Source organism: Mesoplodon densirostris, chromosome 5 (assembly GCF_025265405.1).
Source record: "Mesoplodon densirostris isolate mMesDen1 chromosome 5, mMesDen1 primary haplotype, whole genome shotgun sequence".
NCBI lineage: Eukaryota > Metazoa > Chordata > Mammalia > Artiodactyla > Ziphiidae > Mesoplodon > Mesoplodon densirostris.
Genome location: NC_082665.1, coordinates 82,847,374 through 82,865,729, shown reverse-complemented (window position 1 = coordinate 82,865,729; position 18,356 = coordinate 82,847,374). Strand labels below are relative to the sequence as shown.

At 36.5% G+C, this 18,356-nt stretch overlaps 1 protein-coding gene across 3 annotated transcripts in view; it reads right to left on the bottom strand.

Moving 5' to 3' along the window:
- Positions 1–18,356, bottom strand: part of RSRC1 (arginine and serine rich coiled-coil 1) — a 449,373-nt gene that overhangs the window by 316,026 nt on the left and 114,991 nt on the right. For 2 of the 3 annotated variants that reach the window (XM_060099068.1, XM_060099067.1), the window contains one exon: positions 17,435–17,608. The exons of the other annotated variant lie outside the window; for it this stretch is intronic. In XM_060099068.1, coding sequence (XP_059955051.1) covers positions 17,435–17,608 — 174 coding nt within the window. The remainder of the gene's footprint in view (positions 1–17,434; positions 17,609–18,356) is intronic. 3 annotated transcript variants of the gene reach the window in all.

The window sequence follows — 18,356 nt, the reverse complement described above, 5'->3', positions numbered from 1 at the left end:
AAGGAAATTTCCTCAACATGATAGAGTACATCAACAAAAATGTAGTTAAAACCTTTCTTCATCATGAAAAAGTAAATGTTTCCCCCTTCAAATGTTCTTGCTCATCATTCCTATTGAAAACAGAACTAGTCAGTGCAATAAGGCAAGAAAAACAAATAAAAAGTATACAAATTGGAAAGGAAGAAATAAAACTGTCCCTATGACAACACAACTGTTTATGTAAAGCATCCTAAGGAATACAAGAAAACCTCGTAGAACTAATAAGTACATTTAGCAACGTTACAGAATATAAAGTCAGTGTATATGTGCACACACATATACACAAATTATAGTTCAATTATACATATTTTTATATATATGCCACATTTCTATATATTAGAAAGGAACAATTAGAAATTGAAATTTTAAAAACAGTACCATTTAAAATAACTCACTCCAGAGTGAAATACTTAGGTATAACTCAAACAAAACAAGTACAGAATCTGTATGCTAAAAACTAAAAAAGGGTAATAAAATAAACCAAACCATGTTCATGACAGTTTTCCCCAAACTGATTTATAAAATTAATATAGTTCCAATCAAAATTATTTTATAGACAAACTTACAAAACAAAGGAACTAGAACTAAAACAATTTTAAAAAATAAAATAAAATTGAAGAAACCACAGGAACTGATTTTAATGACTTACTATAAATCTACAATAAACAAGACAGTGTAGTACTGGCAAAGCGATAAATAAATAGATGACTGAAACAGAACACAGACCTCAGAAACAGACCCAAACAAACATGACCACTGATTCTTGACAAAAGTGCAAAGGCAATTCAATAAAAAATAGTACAGTCTTTCCAGCATATTGTGTTGGAACAACTGAATATTTAAACATCCATAAGCCAAAAAAAAAAAAAACTCAACATAAACATCACACCTTATACAAAAAAACAAAACAAAAACAAGAACACAAAACCCTCAAAATAGATTATAGCCGTAAATGTAAAATGTAAAACTACAAAACTTTTGGAAAAAAAGGGGAAAATCTTCATGACCTCAGGTTAGCCAAGATTGCTTAGATATGCCACAAAAGCATGATAAATTAAAGACACAGACCATAAATTGGACTTCATCGAAATGAACACTTTCTGCTCATTTCAAGAAAATGAAAATACAAGCCACAGACTAGGAAAAAATATTCACAACACATATACTAGACGAAGGACTTGTATTCAAAATATATAAGAATATCTCACAATTTAATAATAAAAAAAAATTTACAAGTGAGAAAAAGATCTGAACAGATACCTCACAAAAGAATAAGTATAAACGAGCATTAAACACATGAAAAGATGCTCAACATCACACTTTCAAATCACAGTCTACAAAGGACTTGTTTGCAGAATATATAAAGGCCTCTCAAAACACACTAGTAAGAAAAAACAAATCAAATTTTAAAGTGGGTAAGAGTTGCAGAGGGGGATTTGAGAAGATGGCGGAAGAGCAGGACGCGGACATAACCTTCCTCCCCACAAATACATCAGAAATACATCTACACGTGGAACTGCTCCTACAGAACAGCTACTGAATGCTGGCAGAAGACCTCAGACCTCCCAAAAGGCAAGAAACTCCCCACGTACATGGGTAGGGCAAAAGAAAAAAGAAAAAACAGAGACAAAAGAATAGGGACGGGACCCGCACCAGTGGGAGGGAGCCGTGAAGGAGGAAAGGTTTCCACACACTAGAAGCCCCTTGGCGGGCGGAGACTGCGGGTGGCGGAGGCGGGAAGCTTCAGAGCCACAGAGGAGAGCGCAGCAACAGGGTGCGGAGGGCAAAGCGGAGAGATTCCCGCTCAGAGGATCGGTGCCGACCAGCAATCACCAGCCTGAGAGGCTTGTCTGCTCAGCCACCGGGACGAGTGGGGGCTGAGAACTGAGGCTCGGGCTTCGGTCGGATTGCAGGGAGAGGACTAGGGTTGGCAACATGAACACAGCCTTAACTGGGCTAGTGCACCACGGCTAGCCAGGAGGGAGTCCAGGAAAAAGTCTGGACCTGCCGAAGAGGCAAGAGACTTTTTCTTCCCTCTTTGTTTCCTGGTGCACGAGGAGAAGGGATTAAGAGCGCTGCTTAAAGGAGCTCCAGAGACAGGTGTGAGCCGTGGCTATCAGCGAGGACCCCAGAGATGGGCATGAGATGCTAAGGCTGCTGCTGCAGCCACCAAAAAGACTGGGTGCAAGCACAGGTCACTATCCACACCTCCCCTCCTGGGAGCCTCTGCAGCCTGCCACTGCCATGGTCCCGTGATCCAAGGACAACTTCCCCGGGAGAACGCAGGGCGCGCCTCAGGCTGGTGCAGTGTCATGATGGCCTCAGCTGCCGCAGGCTCGCCCCGCATCCGTACCCCTCCCTCCCCCCAGCCTGAGTGAGCCAGACCCCCAAATCAGCTGCTCCTTTAACCCCGTCCTGTCTGAGCGAAGGACACACACCCTCAGGCGACCTACATGCAGAGGTGAGGCCAAATCCAAAGCTGAACTCCGGGAGCTGTGCGAACAAAGAAGAGAAAGGGAAATCTCTCCAAGCAGCCTCAGGAGCAGCGGATTAAATCTCCACAATCAATTTGATGTACTCTGCATCCGTGGAATACCTGAATAGAAAACGAATCATCCCAAATTGAGGAGGTGGAGTTTGGGAGCAGGATATATTATTTTTTCCCCTTTTCCTCTTTTTTAAGTGTGTATGTGTATGCTTCTGTGTATGATATTGTCCATATACCTTTGCTTTCACCATTTGTCCTAGAGTTCTATTCACCTGTTTTTTTCTCCTTCGTTCTTTTTTTTTTACTTAAAAATTTTTTTCTTAATAATTATTTTTTATTTTAATAACTTTATTTTATCTTACTTAATTTTTTCCTCTTTCTTTCCATTTTTTCTCCCTTATATTCTGAGCTGTGTGGGTGAAAGGCTCTTGGTGCTCCAGCCAGGAGTCAGTGCTGTGCTTCTGAGGTGGGAGAGCCAACTTTAGGACAGTGACCCACAAGAGACCTCCCAGCTCGACGTAATATCAAACGGCGAAAATCTCCCAGAGATCTCCATCTCAACACCAAGACCCAGCTTCAATCAACGACCAGCAAGCTACAGTGCTGGACACTCTATGCCAAACAACTAGCAAGACAGGAACACAGCCCCATCCATTAGCAGAGAGGCTGCCTAAAATCATAAGGCCACAGACACCCCAAAACACACCACTAGACATGGACCTGACCACCAGAAAGACAAGATCCAACCTCATCCACCAGAACACGGGGACTAGTCCCCTTCAACAGGAAGCCTACACAACCCACTGAAACAACATTAGCCACTGGGGAAAGACACCAAAAACAACGGGAACTATGAACCTGCAGCCTGCAAAAAGGAGACCCCAAACACAGTAAGATAAGCACAATGAGACGACAGAAAAACACACAGCAGATGAAGGAGCAAGGTAAAAACCCACCAGACCTAACAAATGAAGAGGAAATAGGCAGTCTACCTGAAAAAGAATTCAGAATAACGATAGTAAAGATAATCCAAAATCTTGGAAATGGAGAAAACGCAAGAAACATTTAACAAGGACCTAGAAGAACTAAAGAGGAAACAAGCAATGATGAACAACACAATAAATTAAATTAAATATACTCTAGAAGGGATCAATAGCAGAATAACTGAGGCAGAAGAAGGAATAAGTGACCTGGAAGATAAAATAGTGGAAATAACTACTGCAGAGCAGAATAAAGAAAATAAAATGAAAAGGACTGGGGAAAGTCTCAGAGACCACTGGAACAACATTAAACGCACCAACAATTGAAATACAGGGGTGCCAGGAGAAGAAGAGAAAAAGAAAGGAACTGAGAAAATATTTGAAGAGATTATAGTTGAAAACTTCCCTAACGTAGGAAAGGAAATAGTTAATCAAGTCCAAGAAGCACAGAGAGTCCCATACAGGATAAATCCAAGAAGAAACATGACAAGACACATATTAATCAAACAATCAAAAATTAAATACAAAGAAAACATTAAAAGCAGTAAGGGAAAAACAACAAATAACACACAAGGGAATCCCCCTAAGGGTAACAGCTGATCTTTCAGCAGAAACTCTGCAAGCCAGAAGAGAGTGGCAGGACATATTTAAAGTGATGAAGGAGAAAAACCTACAACCAAGATTACTCTACCCAGCAAGGATCTCATTCAGATTTGATGGAGAAATTAAAACCCTTACAGACAAGCAAAAGCTGAGAGAGTTCAGCACCACCAAACCAGCTTTACAACAAATGCTAAAGGAACTTCTCTAGGCAAGAAACACAGGAGAAGGAAAAGACCTACAATAACAAACCCAAAACAATTAAGAAAATGGAAATAGGAACATACATATTGATAATTACCTTAAATGTAAATGGATTAACTGCTCCCACCAAAAGACACAGATGGCTGCATGGATACAAAAACTAGACCCATATATTTGCTGTCTACAGGAGACCCACTTCAGACCTAGGGACACATACAAACTGAAAGTGAGGGGATGAAAAAAGATATTCCATGCAAATGGAAATCGAAAGAAAGCTGCAGTATCAATTCTCATATCAGACAAAATAGACTTTGAAATAAAGACTATTAAAAGAGACACAGAAGGACACTACATACTGATCAAGGGTTCGATCCAAGAAGAAGATATAACAATTGTAAATATTTATGCACCCAACATAGGAGCACCTCAACACGTAAGGCAAATACAAACAGCCATAAAAGGGAAATCGACAGTAACACAATAATAGTAGGGAACTTTAACACCCCACTTTCACCAATGGACAGAACATCCAACATGAAAATAAATAAAGAAACACAAGCTTTAAATGATACATTAAACAAGATGGACTTAATTGATATTTATAGGACATCCCATCCAAAAACAACAGAATACCCATTCTTCTCAAGTGCTCATGGAACATTCTCCAGAATAGATCATATCTTGGGTCACAAATCAAGCCTTGGTAAATTTAAGAAAATTAAAATCGTATCAAGTATCTTTTCCGACCACAATGCTATGAGACTAGATATCAATTAGAGGAAAAGATTTGTAAAAAATACAAACACATCGAGGCTAACAATACACTACTTAATAACGAAGTGATCACTGAAGAAATCAAAGAGGAAATCAAAATATACCTAGAAACAAATGGCAATGGAGACACGACGACCCAAAACCTATGGGATGCAGCAAAAGCAGGTCTAACAGGGAAGTTTATAGCAATACAATCCTACCTTAAGAAACAGGAAACATCTCAAATAAACAACCTAACTTTGCACCTAAAGCAATTAGAGAAAGAAGAACAAAAAATCCCCAAAGTTAGCAGAAGGAAAGAAATCATAAAGATCAGATCAGAGATAAATGAAAAAGAAATGAAGGAAACGATAGCAAAGATCAATAAAACTAAAAGCTGGTTCTTTGAGAAGATAAACAAAATTGATAAACCATTAGCCAGACTCATCAAGAAAAAGAGGGAGAGGACTCAAATCAATAAAATTAGAAATGAAAAAGGAGAAGTTACAACAGACACCGCAGAAATACAAAGTATCCTAAGACACTACTACAAGCAACTCTCTGCCAATAAAATAGACAACCTGGAAGAAATGGACACATTCTTAGAAAAATATAACCTTCCATGCCTGAACCAGGAAGAAATAGAAAATATGAACAGACCAATCACAAGTAATGAAATTGAAATTGTGATTAAAAATCTTCCAACTAACAAAAGTCCAGGACCAGATGGCTTCACAGGTGAATTCTATCAAACATTTAGAGAAGAGCTAACACCCATCCATCTCAAACTCTTCCAAAAAATTATAGAGGAAGAAGCACTCCCAAATTCATTCTATGCGGCCACCATCACCCTGATACCAAAACCAGACAAATATGTCACAAACAAAGAAAACTACAGGCCAGTATCACTGATAAACATAGGCGCAAAAATCCTCAACAAAATACTAGCAAACAGAATCCAAGAGCACATTAAAAGGATCATACAACATGATCAAGTGGGGTTTATCCAAGGAATGCAAGGATTTTTCAACGTACGCAAATCAATCAATGTGATACACCATATTAACCAACTGAAGGAGAAAAACCATATGATGATCTCAATAGATGCAGAAAAAGCTTCTGAAAAAATTCAACATCCATTTATGATAAAAACCCTGCAGAAAGTAGGCATAGAGGGAACTTACCTCAACATAATAAAGGCCATATATGACAAACACACACCTAACATCGTCCTCAAAGGTGAAAAACTGAAAACATTTCCACTAAGATCAGGAACAAGACAAGGTTGCCCACTCTCACCACTATTATTCAACATAGTTTTGGAAGTTTTAGCCACAGACATCAAAGAAGAAAAAGAAATAAAAGGAATCCAAATCAGAAAAGAAGAAGTAAAACTGTCACTGTTTGCAGATGACATGATACTATACACAGAATATCTTAAAGATGCTACCAGAACACTACTAGCGGTAATCAAAGAATTTGGTAAAGTAGTAGTATACAAAATTAATGCACAGAAATCTCTTGCATTCGTACACACTAATGATGAAAAATATGAAAGTGAAATTAAGAAAACACTCCCATTTACCACTGCAACAAAAACAATAAAATATCTAGGAATAAACCTACCTAAAGAGACAAAAAGCCTGTATGCAGAAAATTATAAGACACTGATGAAAGAAATTAAAGATGATACCAACAGATGGAGAGATATACCATGTTCTTGGATTGGAAGAATCAACATTGTGAAAATGATTATACTACCCAAAACAATGTACAGATACAATGCAATCCCTATCAAACTACCAATGGCATTTTTCACAGAAATAGAACAAAAAATTTCACAATTTGTATGGCAACACAAAAGGCCCTGAATAGCCAACGCAATCTTGAGAAAGAAAAACAGAGCTGGAGGAATCAAGCTCCTGGACTTCAGACTATACTACAAAGCTACAGTAATCAAGACAGTAAGGTACTGCCACAAAAACAGAAATATAGATCAATGGAACAGGATAGAAAGCCCAGAGATAAACCGACGCACATATGGTCACCTTATCTTTGATAAAGGAGGCAAGAATATACAGTGGAGAAAAGACAGCCTCTTCAGTAAGTGGTGCTGGGGAAACTGGACAGGTACATTTAAAAGAATGAAATTAGAACACTCCCTAACACCATACACAAAAATAAACTCAAAATGGATTAAAGACCTAAATGTAAGGCCAGACACTATAAAACTCTTAGAGGAAACATAGGCAGAACACTGTATGACATAAATCACAGCAAGATCCTTTTTGACCCACCTCCTAGAGAAAGGGAAATAAAAACAAAAATAAACAAATAGGACCTAATGAAACTTAAAAGCTTTTGCACAACAAAGGAAACCATAAATAAGATGAAAAGACAACCCTCAGAATGGGAGAAAATATTTGCAAATGAAGCAACTGACAACAGATTAATCTCCAAAATTTATAAGCAGCTCATGCAGCTCAATATCAAAAAAAAAAAAAAACCCAATCCAAAAATGGTCAGAAGACCTAAATACACATTTCTCCAAAGAAGATATACAGATTGCCAACAAACACATGAAAGAATGCTCAACATCATTAATCATTAGAGAAATGCAAATCAAAACTACAATGAGGTATCACTTCATGCCAGTCAGAATGGCCATCATCAAAAAATTTACAAACAATAAATGCTGGAGAGGGTGTGGAGAAAAGGGAACCCTCTTGCACTGTTGGTGGGAATGTAAATTGATACAGCCACTGTGGAGAACAGTATGGAGGTTCCTTAAAAAACTAAAAATAGAACTACCATATGACCCAGCAATCCCACTACTGGGCATATACCCTGAGAAAACCATAATTCAAAAAGAGTCATGTACCACAATGTTCATTGCAGCTCTATTTACAATAGCCAGGACATGGAAGCAAGTTAAGTGTCAATCAACCTATGAATGGATAAAGAAGATGTGGCACATATCTACAATGGAATATTACTCAGCCATAGAAAGAAACGAAATTGAGCTATTTGTAATGAGGTGGATGGACCTAGAGTCTGTCATACAGAGTGAAGTCAGAAAGAGAAAGACAAATACCATACGCTAACACATATATATGGAATTTAAGCAAAAAAAAAAAAGTCATGAAGAACCTAGGGGTAAGACAGGAATAAGGACACAGACCTACTAGAGAATGGACTTGAGGATATGGGGAGGGGGAAGGGTAAGCTGTGACAAAGCGAGAGAGTGGCATGGACATATATACATTACCAAATGTAAAATAGACAGCTAGTCGGAAGCAGCTACATAGCACAGGGAGATCAGCTAGGTGCTTTGTGACCACCTAGAGGGGTGGGATAGGGAGGGTGGGAGGGAGGGAGACGCAAGAGGGAAGAGGTATGGGGATATATGCATATGTATAACTGATTCACTTTGTTATAAAGCAGAAATTAACACACCACTGTAAAGCAATTATACTGCAATAAAGATGTTAAAAAAAAAACTGTAGCTTAGGGACTTTGATGGAAGTGATATGTTTATGTGTGTGCACATGCACAGTTATACCAGGCATGGAGTTGTAGGAAAAAAGGTGGTTATTTTCCTAATACCCAAAATTCAATTTTACCATTTTTAAATGCTTAAAAGCTGCATTTAGTTACCTAGAAACAACTTCTAAAACCATTACTTATTTATACATTCTACAAATATTTCAGTACTTGTTATGATCCAAGAAAATATAAATACAATTTTGAATACAATAGACAAGATGTTGAATATGTGTAATCTGGCAATTATGAAATTTTATACAAAGCTCTCTTTTATTACAAAGCTCTCTGTTCAGATTAGGTGTAGATACTATGAGTGCTAACTGCAGAGCTGTTTAGCACACTCATGAGGGGCAGGAAATACTTCATAAGGATATGACCTCTAAAATGAGCCCAAAACTTCAACAGAACTGTCAGGAGAGGTAGGGAAGAAAGAGTTTTTAAGGCTGAGGGAATATTTCTTTTAAAAGATACCAAAGTAAGAAAAAAGAATGATAGCTGAGAAACTGGTAATCATGGGAATCAATAATTAAATTTATGTTATTATTAAAAAATAAAATAACTACCATTTATTGAAATCCTAGTACTAGCCTCTTACACACACTGCTTCTAATCTTTACAGCTTTTCAACTATCATTATCCTAATTTTACAGAAGAAATTTAAGGCTTAACAAGAAGGGCTTTCCTGCCCTTGTCAGGAAAAAATTTTAAATGATATGAGATGACCAAATAAGATGATTGGATGTTTTGTCTAGGGTGCATTTCCAAGTTATCTCCACTTTTTTGCTTTTCCTCGTCTGACATATTTCTAAATTCCACAAATTATCAATAATTGATAGCAATGTAAAAGTTTATTTTCCATAGATATGAAAAAGAATTTTTCCAGTGGAGTTATAACTGATTTCCCTTCCCACGTGGAAGAAGACAATTTTGAATCAATTAAGCAAGTTTGTGTCCAGTATTCCTGGTGGCCTTTGTATGTGTCTGTTCTTTGGATTCTCCTTGAGCTCCATGTAACATCTTACTGGGTTCCCTCATTAATTAATGAGCTAACAGCTTTGGCATGGGTTTATGTACATGTTTATGAGTCATGATTTTACCTTTTTAAAAAATTATCCTTTAATAGCTCCAAAGCAAAATAAGTCAGAATTTGAGGATTTGTGTGGATTCTGCATGGTTCCAAAGACAAAGTTCCTTCCACCACATACAACTCACTACTTCTCTCCTTTTAATCTTGAATGGTAATGCCAACATAATTTTTGTAATACCTCTTGTATGGGGTCTCACCAAATTTTTGATAGTCCATGTGATAAAACTTACTAAAAAGTCCAGCTTGTGGCTACTTTCACTCTTACTAATTCTTCATACAACCATAATTCATCAGCTTCTTGTGGAATGAAAAAGGAAAATAAAAGTACCTTCTCTCATTCCAAGTCTTTTTACAGTCAGGCGACCACAAAAAAGAAAGAATGAACCTACAATTCATGCCATTTAATGCTGTATCAGGCATAATTCAAGTCAAATTCCATTGGGCAAAGTCTGGGATAATTACAAGTACTAATATAATGAATAAGAGAAAGGTGGTGACCTGGGGGAGAACTTATGAAACCCTTGTCTCCTGCTTTTGTTGATTATTCTTTTTGTTATGATGGATTCCCTTTCTTGACCTCACCTTTTTGAAAAATAACAGATTGTTTCTGTTAAACAAAACTAATAGCTAGTGACAAATACCCAAACCCATATAATGGAAACTGGGTGGTAAATTTCACTGTAATATAAAATACCCAACAACATAAGAAGCCACTGTTATGGTATTCATTCAATTCACAAGGAAATTGTAAAACCTTTAATTTAAAAAGGAAAAAAAAAATACAGTGCACACACTTTAAAGATGGTTTTGTTTACCTGCTTAACAAAATTGACAGTACGAAGCTTCTTTCGCATGTTACAATGACATGTGTTAAAGGTATATTTCCTTCGAACCAAACATTTACCCTTCGCCACTGGTGAAAGGCAACAAGATCTCTTTACAGAGTCTCGTCTTTTTCAATAAATTTTGCATGAAAACATGTTATCCTGGCACAAAGTTGCCTGCTGTCACATTCGAAGTGTAATAAATGTTTAATGAAAACAACACCACACAGCTTGGTGTCAGACAACAGCTATCACACAGCCCTGCTTTGATCCAAACAGACACTTAAAAGGAGTTCTAAGCATGCTCTGCACCACAGAATTCTATAACCTATATGCAAATAGGGGTAAATTAGCATAAATGATTTCCTGTTGCATAAAGAAATAAGAGGTAAAGAAAAATATGACAGCCTCTAAGAGTATGGAACTGCTGTCAAACTCAGAGTCCAGCATTCCCAAACCACTTCCAACACCTTCTGCCAAGCACTAGGTAGGAAAAATGGGCTATAACCATAGCCCATAATAGCATGGGCTATAACTGAAGCCCAAGTTCACTGCTATCCCAGTGGCTTCTATACATATTTTCAAAAAGACTTAAGACAAATGATTTAGTGAGAGTCACATTTAAGAAATTCTATTTAAGATTTCCCTGGCGGTCCAGTGGTTAAGACTCCACGCTTCCAATGCAGGGGGCATGGGTTCAATCCCTGGTTGGGGAAATTCCACATGCCATGTGATGTGGCCAAAAAAATTTTAAATTCTGTTTAAATGCATTCCCTCCAATTACCTACCAAAAAGCACTGCTTCAGTTGTCAAAATTTGTATCCAGAGGGAAATTCTTAACCTCTCTCTAAAAGTACAAAGCTTCAGAAAGTTATATAAAGGAAATGAGGAAGGTAAGTATAAACGACGCAAGGGTTTGGGCAAAATATTCCAGAAGTCTTGATGGGCACATTTCTGAGGACAACATCCACCTACTGAAAAGCTAATAAGAATATAATAAAAGTGACAACCTTTCACAGTAGCACATCATAGGGGAGAATAGGCTACGGAATACTTAATTAGTTTCCGGATGAATCCTAAAGTTACTCAAATTAAGAAAGCATTTTACTAGGCAATAACGGCTTTAAACCAAACTTTCCTGGCTGGTGGTTTAAATCATGATTGAAAATAAAGTTAAGTCAGGGACTTCCCTGGTGGTCCAGTGATAAAGAATCTACCTTCCAATGCAGGGGACAGGGGTTCAATCCCTGGTCAGGGAACTAAGATCCCACATGCCGCAGGGCAACTAAGCCTGCACGTCACAACTACTGAGCCTGTGTGCCTCAACTAGAGAGTCCACGTGCCACAAACTACAGAGCCCATGTGCTCTGGAGCCTGTGTGCCACAACTAGAGACAGAAAACCCGCATGCCACAACTAGAGAGAAGCCCGCGTGCCACAACTAGAGAGAAGCCCACGCGCCACAAGGAAGAACCTGCACGCCATAACAAAAAGATCCCGCACACCACAACCCACACGCCACAGTGAAGACCCAATGCAGCGAAAAATAAAATAAATAAATAAAAATAAATAAATAGATATTAAAAAATAATAATAAAGTTAAATCAAATCCATCCAAATTCTACTCTTAAGGATGGCACTATGATTTAAAATCAATAGTAGAATGTCACTGGTGGCACTGACATTTACTCACAACTAATTTTTCAAGGAAGTCCATAAAATGTTTTATAGTGGATGACTATACTTTTTGGAATTTGATTAAAATGTTTCTAAAGAAGGCTCAGTAAGATACTAATCCACAGAAGACTCAAATGGGGTGTACAATGTTCACAATCATCAAACCAAGTTGTAATTATGAGATGCCATGGCAAGTTTCATATTTCTGATTTTTGACTCTCAATAAAAGCTTGCTTAAAATGATGTTGTTAATGTCCAATTTCAATTTAATAACTCTAGTGTTAATAAAATTTGTTTTCATATTGCAAAGACATATCCTCAGAAAAGAAATATAATTATCTAATGATACGCTAAATATTTGTTCTAAAAATTTGGGGGGAAACTAATAAAAACAAACAAAATCTGTATCAATATTTTTAAAATTAAATATTCTTAGAAACCAAATTTTATAAATGTAAAACATTAAAAATTAAAGTCATTAAACCTTTTTGATAAAATCTAAGACAAGGTTTGGTCGGTGTCTTTCTTATATTAATCTTTCACTCAGTGCTGTAAGGAAAGGCACCTTTTAATCCCTACAAACTCCTGATACCCTTCTAGTTTATATTAGGCCTCCCTTATTCAGCAAAATTATAAAATAAATAGATCAGCTTATGACATTATAGACAAATCCTAATTATAATCATTCAAATGTTCCAGGAATTTCCAGAACTTGTACTTAATTAGCTGTTATTTTAAAACGTTTTTCAGAATTGCCTAATTTTATATCTTTTTTCTCAAAAGGCTAATTAAAAAAAGCTCTTCCTTATTATTAGGCTCATAAATTCCTGCTTGAGCATTTCTTTCTCTCCTGCTTTTATATTTCCCAATTTATAAAATATTCCCTTACCATTATTGTACTTACTCTCCTTGCTTTATATTTTATAAATGTATGCTTTATGTTCTATCAATATTTATAAATATTGATATTTTCAAACTGGTTTGATAAAAACAAAGATTGTTATACATAAAGAAACAGAATCACATGAGTTTTTATTTTCTCTTATGCGAGGAAGCATCTAGGTTATTTAGCACAAGCTAAAATATTTGTCATTGAGTCACACAATCACAATGAACTAATACGTCTAAGTCCAAATTCAATCATTTGTGAATCTTTTTTCTTTTCTCTCCACCTACACGTGTTCTTAAAAAAAAAAATTTCAAAAGAGCCAATAAAACCATCACAGAAATACATTTAATTAAGGTCTAGAAATTTTTTGTCATTTTATTAAATATAATTAAAAGTAATTCTAAATAAACAGATTAATTGCTGACGTGGGAAAGTAAGGAAGAGAAAGGAAGAAAAGAAGGAATCATTCTTTTACTAATGACAGATTTCTGACCCAATCAGAGAAAACAAGGCACAGAAAATTCTTTCTGTTTTCCCTAGCTATTTTCTAGGAAAGTTTAAGCAATAGCATATCACTTGATCTCAAACACTATATATCATCATCAATAATCATGGATTACTACAGAAATAAACATAGTGTGTTATTAAGAGTCAAGATGCTGTTGTCAGTGAACCTGAATTAGAAACCTAACTCTGCCATTTATTTACAAGCCCTATGATCACAAGTGTTCATTTGTATAAATGGGAAAATAAAAGCACCTATGTCACTAGATTATGAAAATTAAATAAGATAATACATAATGCTTAGCAAAATTTCTGATACCTAGAAAATATATTTAAATGTTAGATGCTTATTATTATGTCCACTGTAAGTAAAGCATTTTGTTCATACCTTATGTAGACCTGATCATAAAATTACTCTACTTGAGACTTCACTGGCTTCTCACTGCCTTTAGAATTAACTCTCCTTAGCATAACATATACTCCAATAATCACCTCTCATCATTATTCCTCTTCTTCTCTAAACTAATCCCCATGAGACTTCAGTTTCTCAAATATGCCATACCCACCTTGCTTTCCTCCAAGTATTTCCACATAGAGTTCATTTTGCATGCACGCTTCTTTCCCATCTCTTCCTTCCTTCAGTGTATAAACATCGCTTCTTCTGAGAGCCCGTCCGTAACATGCTGACTAATCTAGCTCAACCAGCTTAAAGTTCATGAAAATATCTTGCAACCAAAATGTGTCAAAACTGAGGATGAAACCCAATGTGCTGAGACTGGCCTGTTGGAACGATAAAAAGGGCGCAGGTCTGCTTACCTCCGAACTTTTTCTTATATTAGCAATAAATGTACTTAATTGTTTAAGCCATATGTTGACAAACTACAACCCATGGGCAAATATAGCCAGCTGCCTATTTCTGTAAATAAAGTATAAAACTTTACTGGAATACAGCCATGCCACTCATTTAGTATTATCTATGGCTGCTTTCATGCTAAAAGGGCAGAGTTCAGTAGTTGGCAACAGAGGCATATGGCCAAGAAAGCCTAATTTATTTACTACCTAGCTCTTCACAAAACATTTGCTGCTCTTGGTTTAAGCTAGTTTAGTTAGGTTTTGTTACTTATAGCCAAAAGTACCCTAACACATAACAGTTTCCTACTGAAACATTCATCTGATTTTACTGTAATTACTTATATATCTTCCCTTCTATATATGCTTATTTTGCCACCTGCATGAAATCTCCAAGTAAAACTAGCCTGCCGTTATGTCCCCATTACCTAACATATACTTGACAAATAGAAGGCATTCAAGTATTGTTGACTGAACAAGTGAACAAATGAATGAATGAGCATATCTGATCAATACTCAATAAATATTTATGAAAAACTACCATGTACATTAGGTACACTGAGTAATACAAAAGAGTATAAGACCCATGCTCTGCCCTGAATGGCTTAAAGATCAGGTTTAGGAAATAAACATGTAAGCTGTAAAAAATATATATATAAGTTATTTCTGGAGCAAAACGGGGTGTATCTGTCATATATAGATACTACCATATTAAATGTATACATCAACCCCCACCCCAATCCTGATTTCAAATCGTACTAAAAGGTATGAATTCCTGTGGCCTTAGCACTAATCAGAAGGGAGGGCACATTGACATAACACCACCCTGTACTATGGTCCACTAAAACCATGAAGATGACTAAATCAGGCTACTCACAGCTTTTAGCATCAGTACTCATGGCCCTTCAACTGACACCTCTTGTTTTGACCTTGTTCATTGCCTTTGTTGAGATTTAAGAAATAATGACAAATACAACATTATTATCTTGTGAACCTGTCATCCAGGAATCAGTCCCTTGAACAAAATCAGCTCTGAGTGATGGCAGAATCTAACCTGTAAAGCTGGTGCCTACCTTCAAAATTAATGTCACCATATGGAACCCTTTCCTGAAGCCACCCAACCTCCCTTTTGATTCATGCTCTCACTTTTCTTACCTTTAAAATACCCCAAATAATGCTTTATGTAATATCAACTTCACACAGCCGTGTAAATATTATTCTAAAAAGTAAAACTTGGTGAAGTAGAAAGCAAAGATTTAATGACCAGTAAAAATCATAGTCATTTCACATAGTCATGTAATATCTAAAATGTAAACCAAAAGGAGGAGGAAAAAAAGAACAAGGAGCATGGCATTTCCTTGACTGACGTAATTTATTCAACCTCTTAGTCCATATTTTCCAGTCTTAGAAACCTACTCTACATCCTCTCTTCAACTGTCATCCTCCTGACTTCCTCCTTTTATCAACAGATTTCCCCCATATCCTCTCTGATCCTCACTCCATTCTACCAACTCTGGCTAAGTCAGGCTCCCTAACTTTAAAGCCAGATATCCAACTCTATCTCCTCTCTTATAACATTCAACAGTCCTTAAAACTAGAAAAAGACAGAACTCAGAATTTTTCAGGACCACAACTGCTCAATGTACATTAATGGCTATGGGGTGATCAGGGAAAGAAAGTCACACAATAATGTTACACTCTCCCAAAATCCACCACAAATTTATCATTTCAAAGAATACGTAAAAGCCAACAATCCACGCAGTTTTATATAATATCACTGTAAATCTGGATTAAAAAATAAAAACACAGACAACTGTGAAAAAGAGAGGGATGAGAAGAGCCCCATAACCTTTAATAAACTTAATTCTTCATAGAATCAAGATCTCAAGGAACCATATCCAAAATCTTGGTAAGCTCTTCAATTTAATACTGAAAAGTGATACGCTAAAGATAAACACTTCTGTATTGAAGTATTAGAGAGAACATATATAAGGTGTTGAAAGACTAACAAAAGAGGATAAATTCTAAGATGTTCTAAACACTTCATAGAATAAAAGATCCCAATGTCGGTTTGGAATAAAACAAACAAGAAGCTGTAATTTAAGCCAGGGGTCCCCAACCACCACCCCAACCACTGATACCGGTCTGCAGCCTGTTAGGAACCAGGTTGCAGGGCAGGAGGTGAGTGGTGGGCAAGCCAGCGAAGCTTCAGCTGCCACTCTCCATCGCTCCCCATGGCTCGCATTACCACCTGAACCATCCCCCCAGCCTCACCACCACACCTCCGTCCATGGAAAAACTGTCTTCAACGAAACTGGTCCCTGGTGACAAAAAGGTTGGGGACCACAGATTTAAGCGACTAAACAAGATTTTATTTCACTTTAACATCTTCTAAGTAAATAAACTGTTTTGAGTGGACTTCAACCTCCAAACAGACAAAACCAGAATAACTGTTTCAATGATATCAATTCCAGAAAAAATAAATTCTGGGTCCCATATGCACATACACTCATCTAACACATACATATACCTTAACATTGACCAAGTCCTCATTCTACATTGAAAGAGGTCTAGCCAACAGTAAATCACATGGTTCCCTCCCTTCGTCCCATCTTTATCCTTTTCCCCTAACAGCTTTACAATAAGCTAACAGATATCTTTAATTGTAAGCAGTCTTCAAATTTTAAATATTGTATTCATGATAAAGAACATGGAACTTTCCTAACAAATTATGTAAATTTTCCTTTACTGACATACTAAGTTTTGACAGTGCTATTTGTTTCTAAGATTTGTTTTGTAAATATTAAATGAAAACAGGAATAGAAAGGAAGCACAGTAAAACTCTGAGATAACTATTCTGATTTATCCTTTCTTTATTCTCTACTATATTCTCCTCTTTTTTCCATCTTAGAAAAACCTCAGAAGATGAAAATTTAGTTTGAATATTGCTATGGAATCAGAGAGTCATCACTGCTTTAGATCTGCTTCAACTTACCCACGTTTGATGCTGTGTAACTCCTTGTCCTTGCCTTTATCCTTTTCCTTTTCTCTTTTCTCCTTATCTCTGCCTTTACGTCGTTCTCTATCCCGAGACCGACTACGTGTTCTTCTGTGACTGGACCTTTCACTGCTTCGACTATGGGAACGTGGACGTGGTCTTGATCGGGACCTACAGTAAGTAGATTTCATTATATACATTTAGTGTATATTTTGTATTATGAAATAAAAATATCCTTAAAAATTGTCTGAAAGAAAAGGATTTAGTTTTAGTTAAGGATTCAGTTAAATAACTGTTTGAAGCAAGCATCTAAAGATGATTCTTTATGAATAATACTCTTTTAAATGACATGAGGGAAACATATGTGTCAACTTTACAGGAATATAAGGTTTAGTGTTTGCTTAGTCAAAAAAGTCTTAAAGTTCAAGTCAAATCTTCATTACTCAAATCTCTTCAAGATAATATAACAAATGTAAGTGTATATTCTAATCTGCAAGGATTAGGGTCTTCCCTATCCCTACAATCTCTACTTTCTATATTGATTCTACCTAATTTCCTATTTCTAATTGTTAGAATAAAACTATTCCTCTACTCTACTATAATCCAGCTATTCTTTGCATAAAATGAAGGACAGTATTAGGATATATTATGTGCTTTTACAAAGTAAAGATTTTTAGATCCTGCCTTACAGTATTGACAAGAAAGCCTCTACCAGATTGATGATCCTATAGAAACTATAAAAAAATAACTAACTGAAGTCACTGAATAGTGACCAAAAGAAGGCACTGACCTTAAAAAGGAACAAAATCTCAGCATATAAATATGCTGATTTATTTAATGTAATTTCAAGCAATTAGATTATGAACCAAAAATGATGAGCAATGCCAAGACTTGGAAAAAACAAACAGCAGTAAGAAAG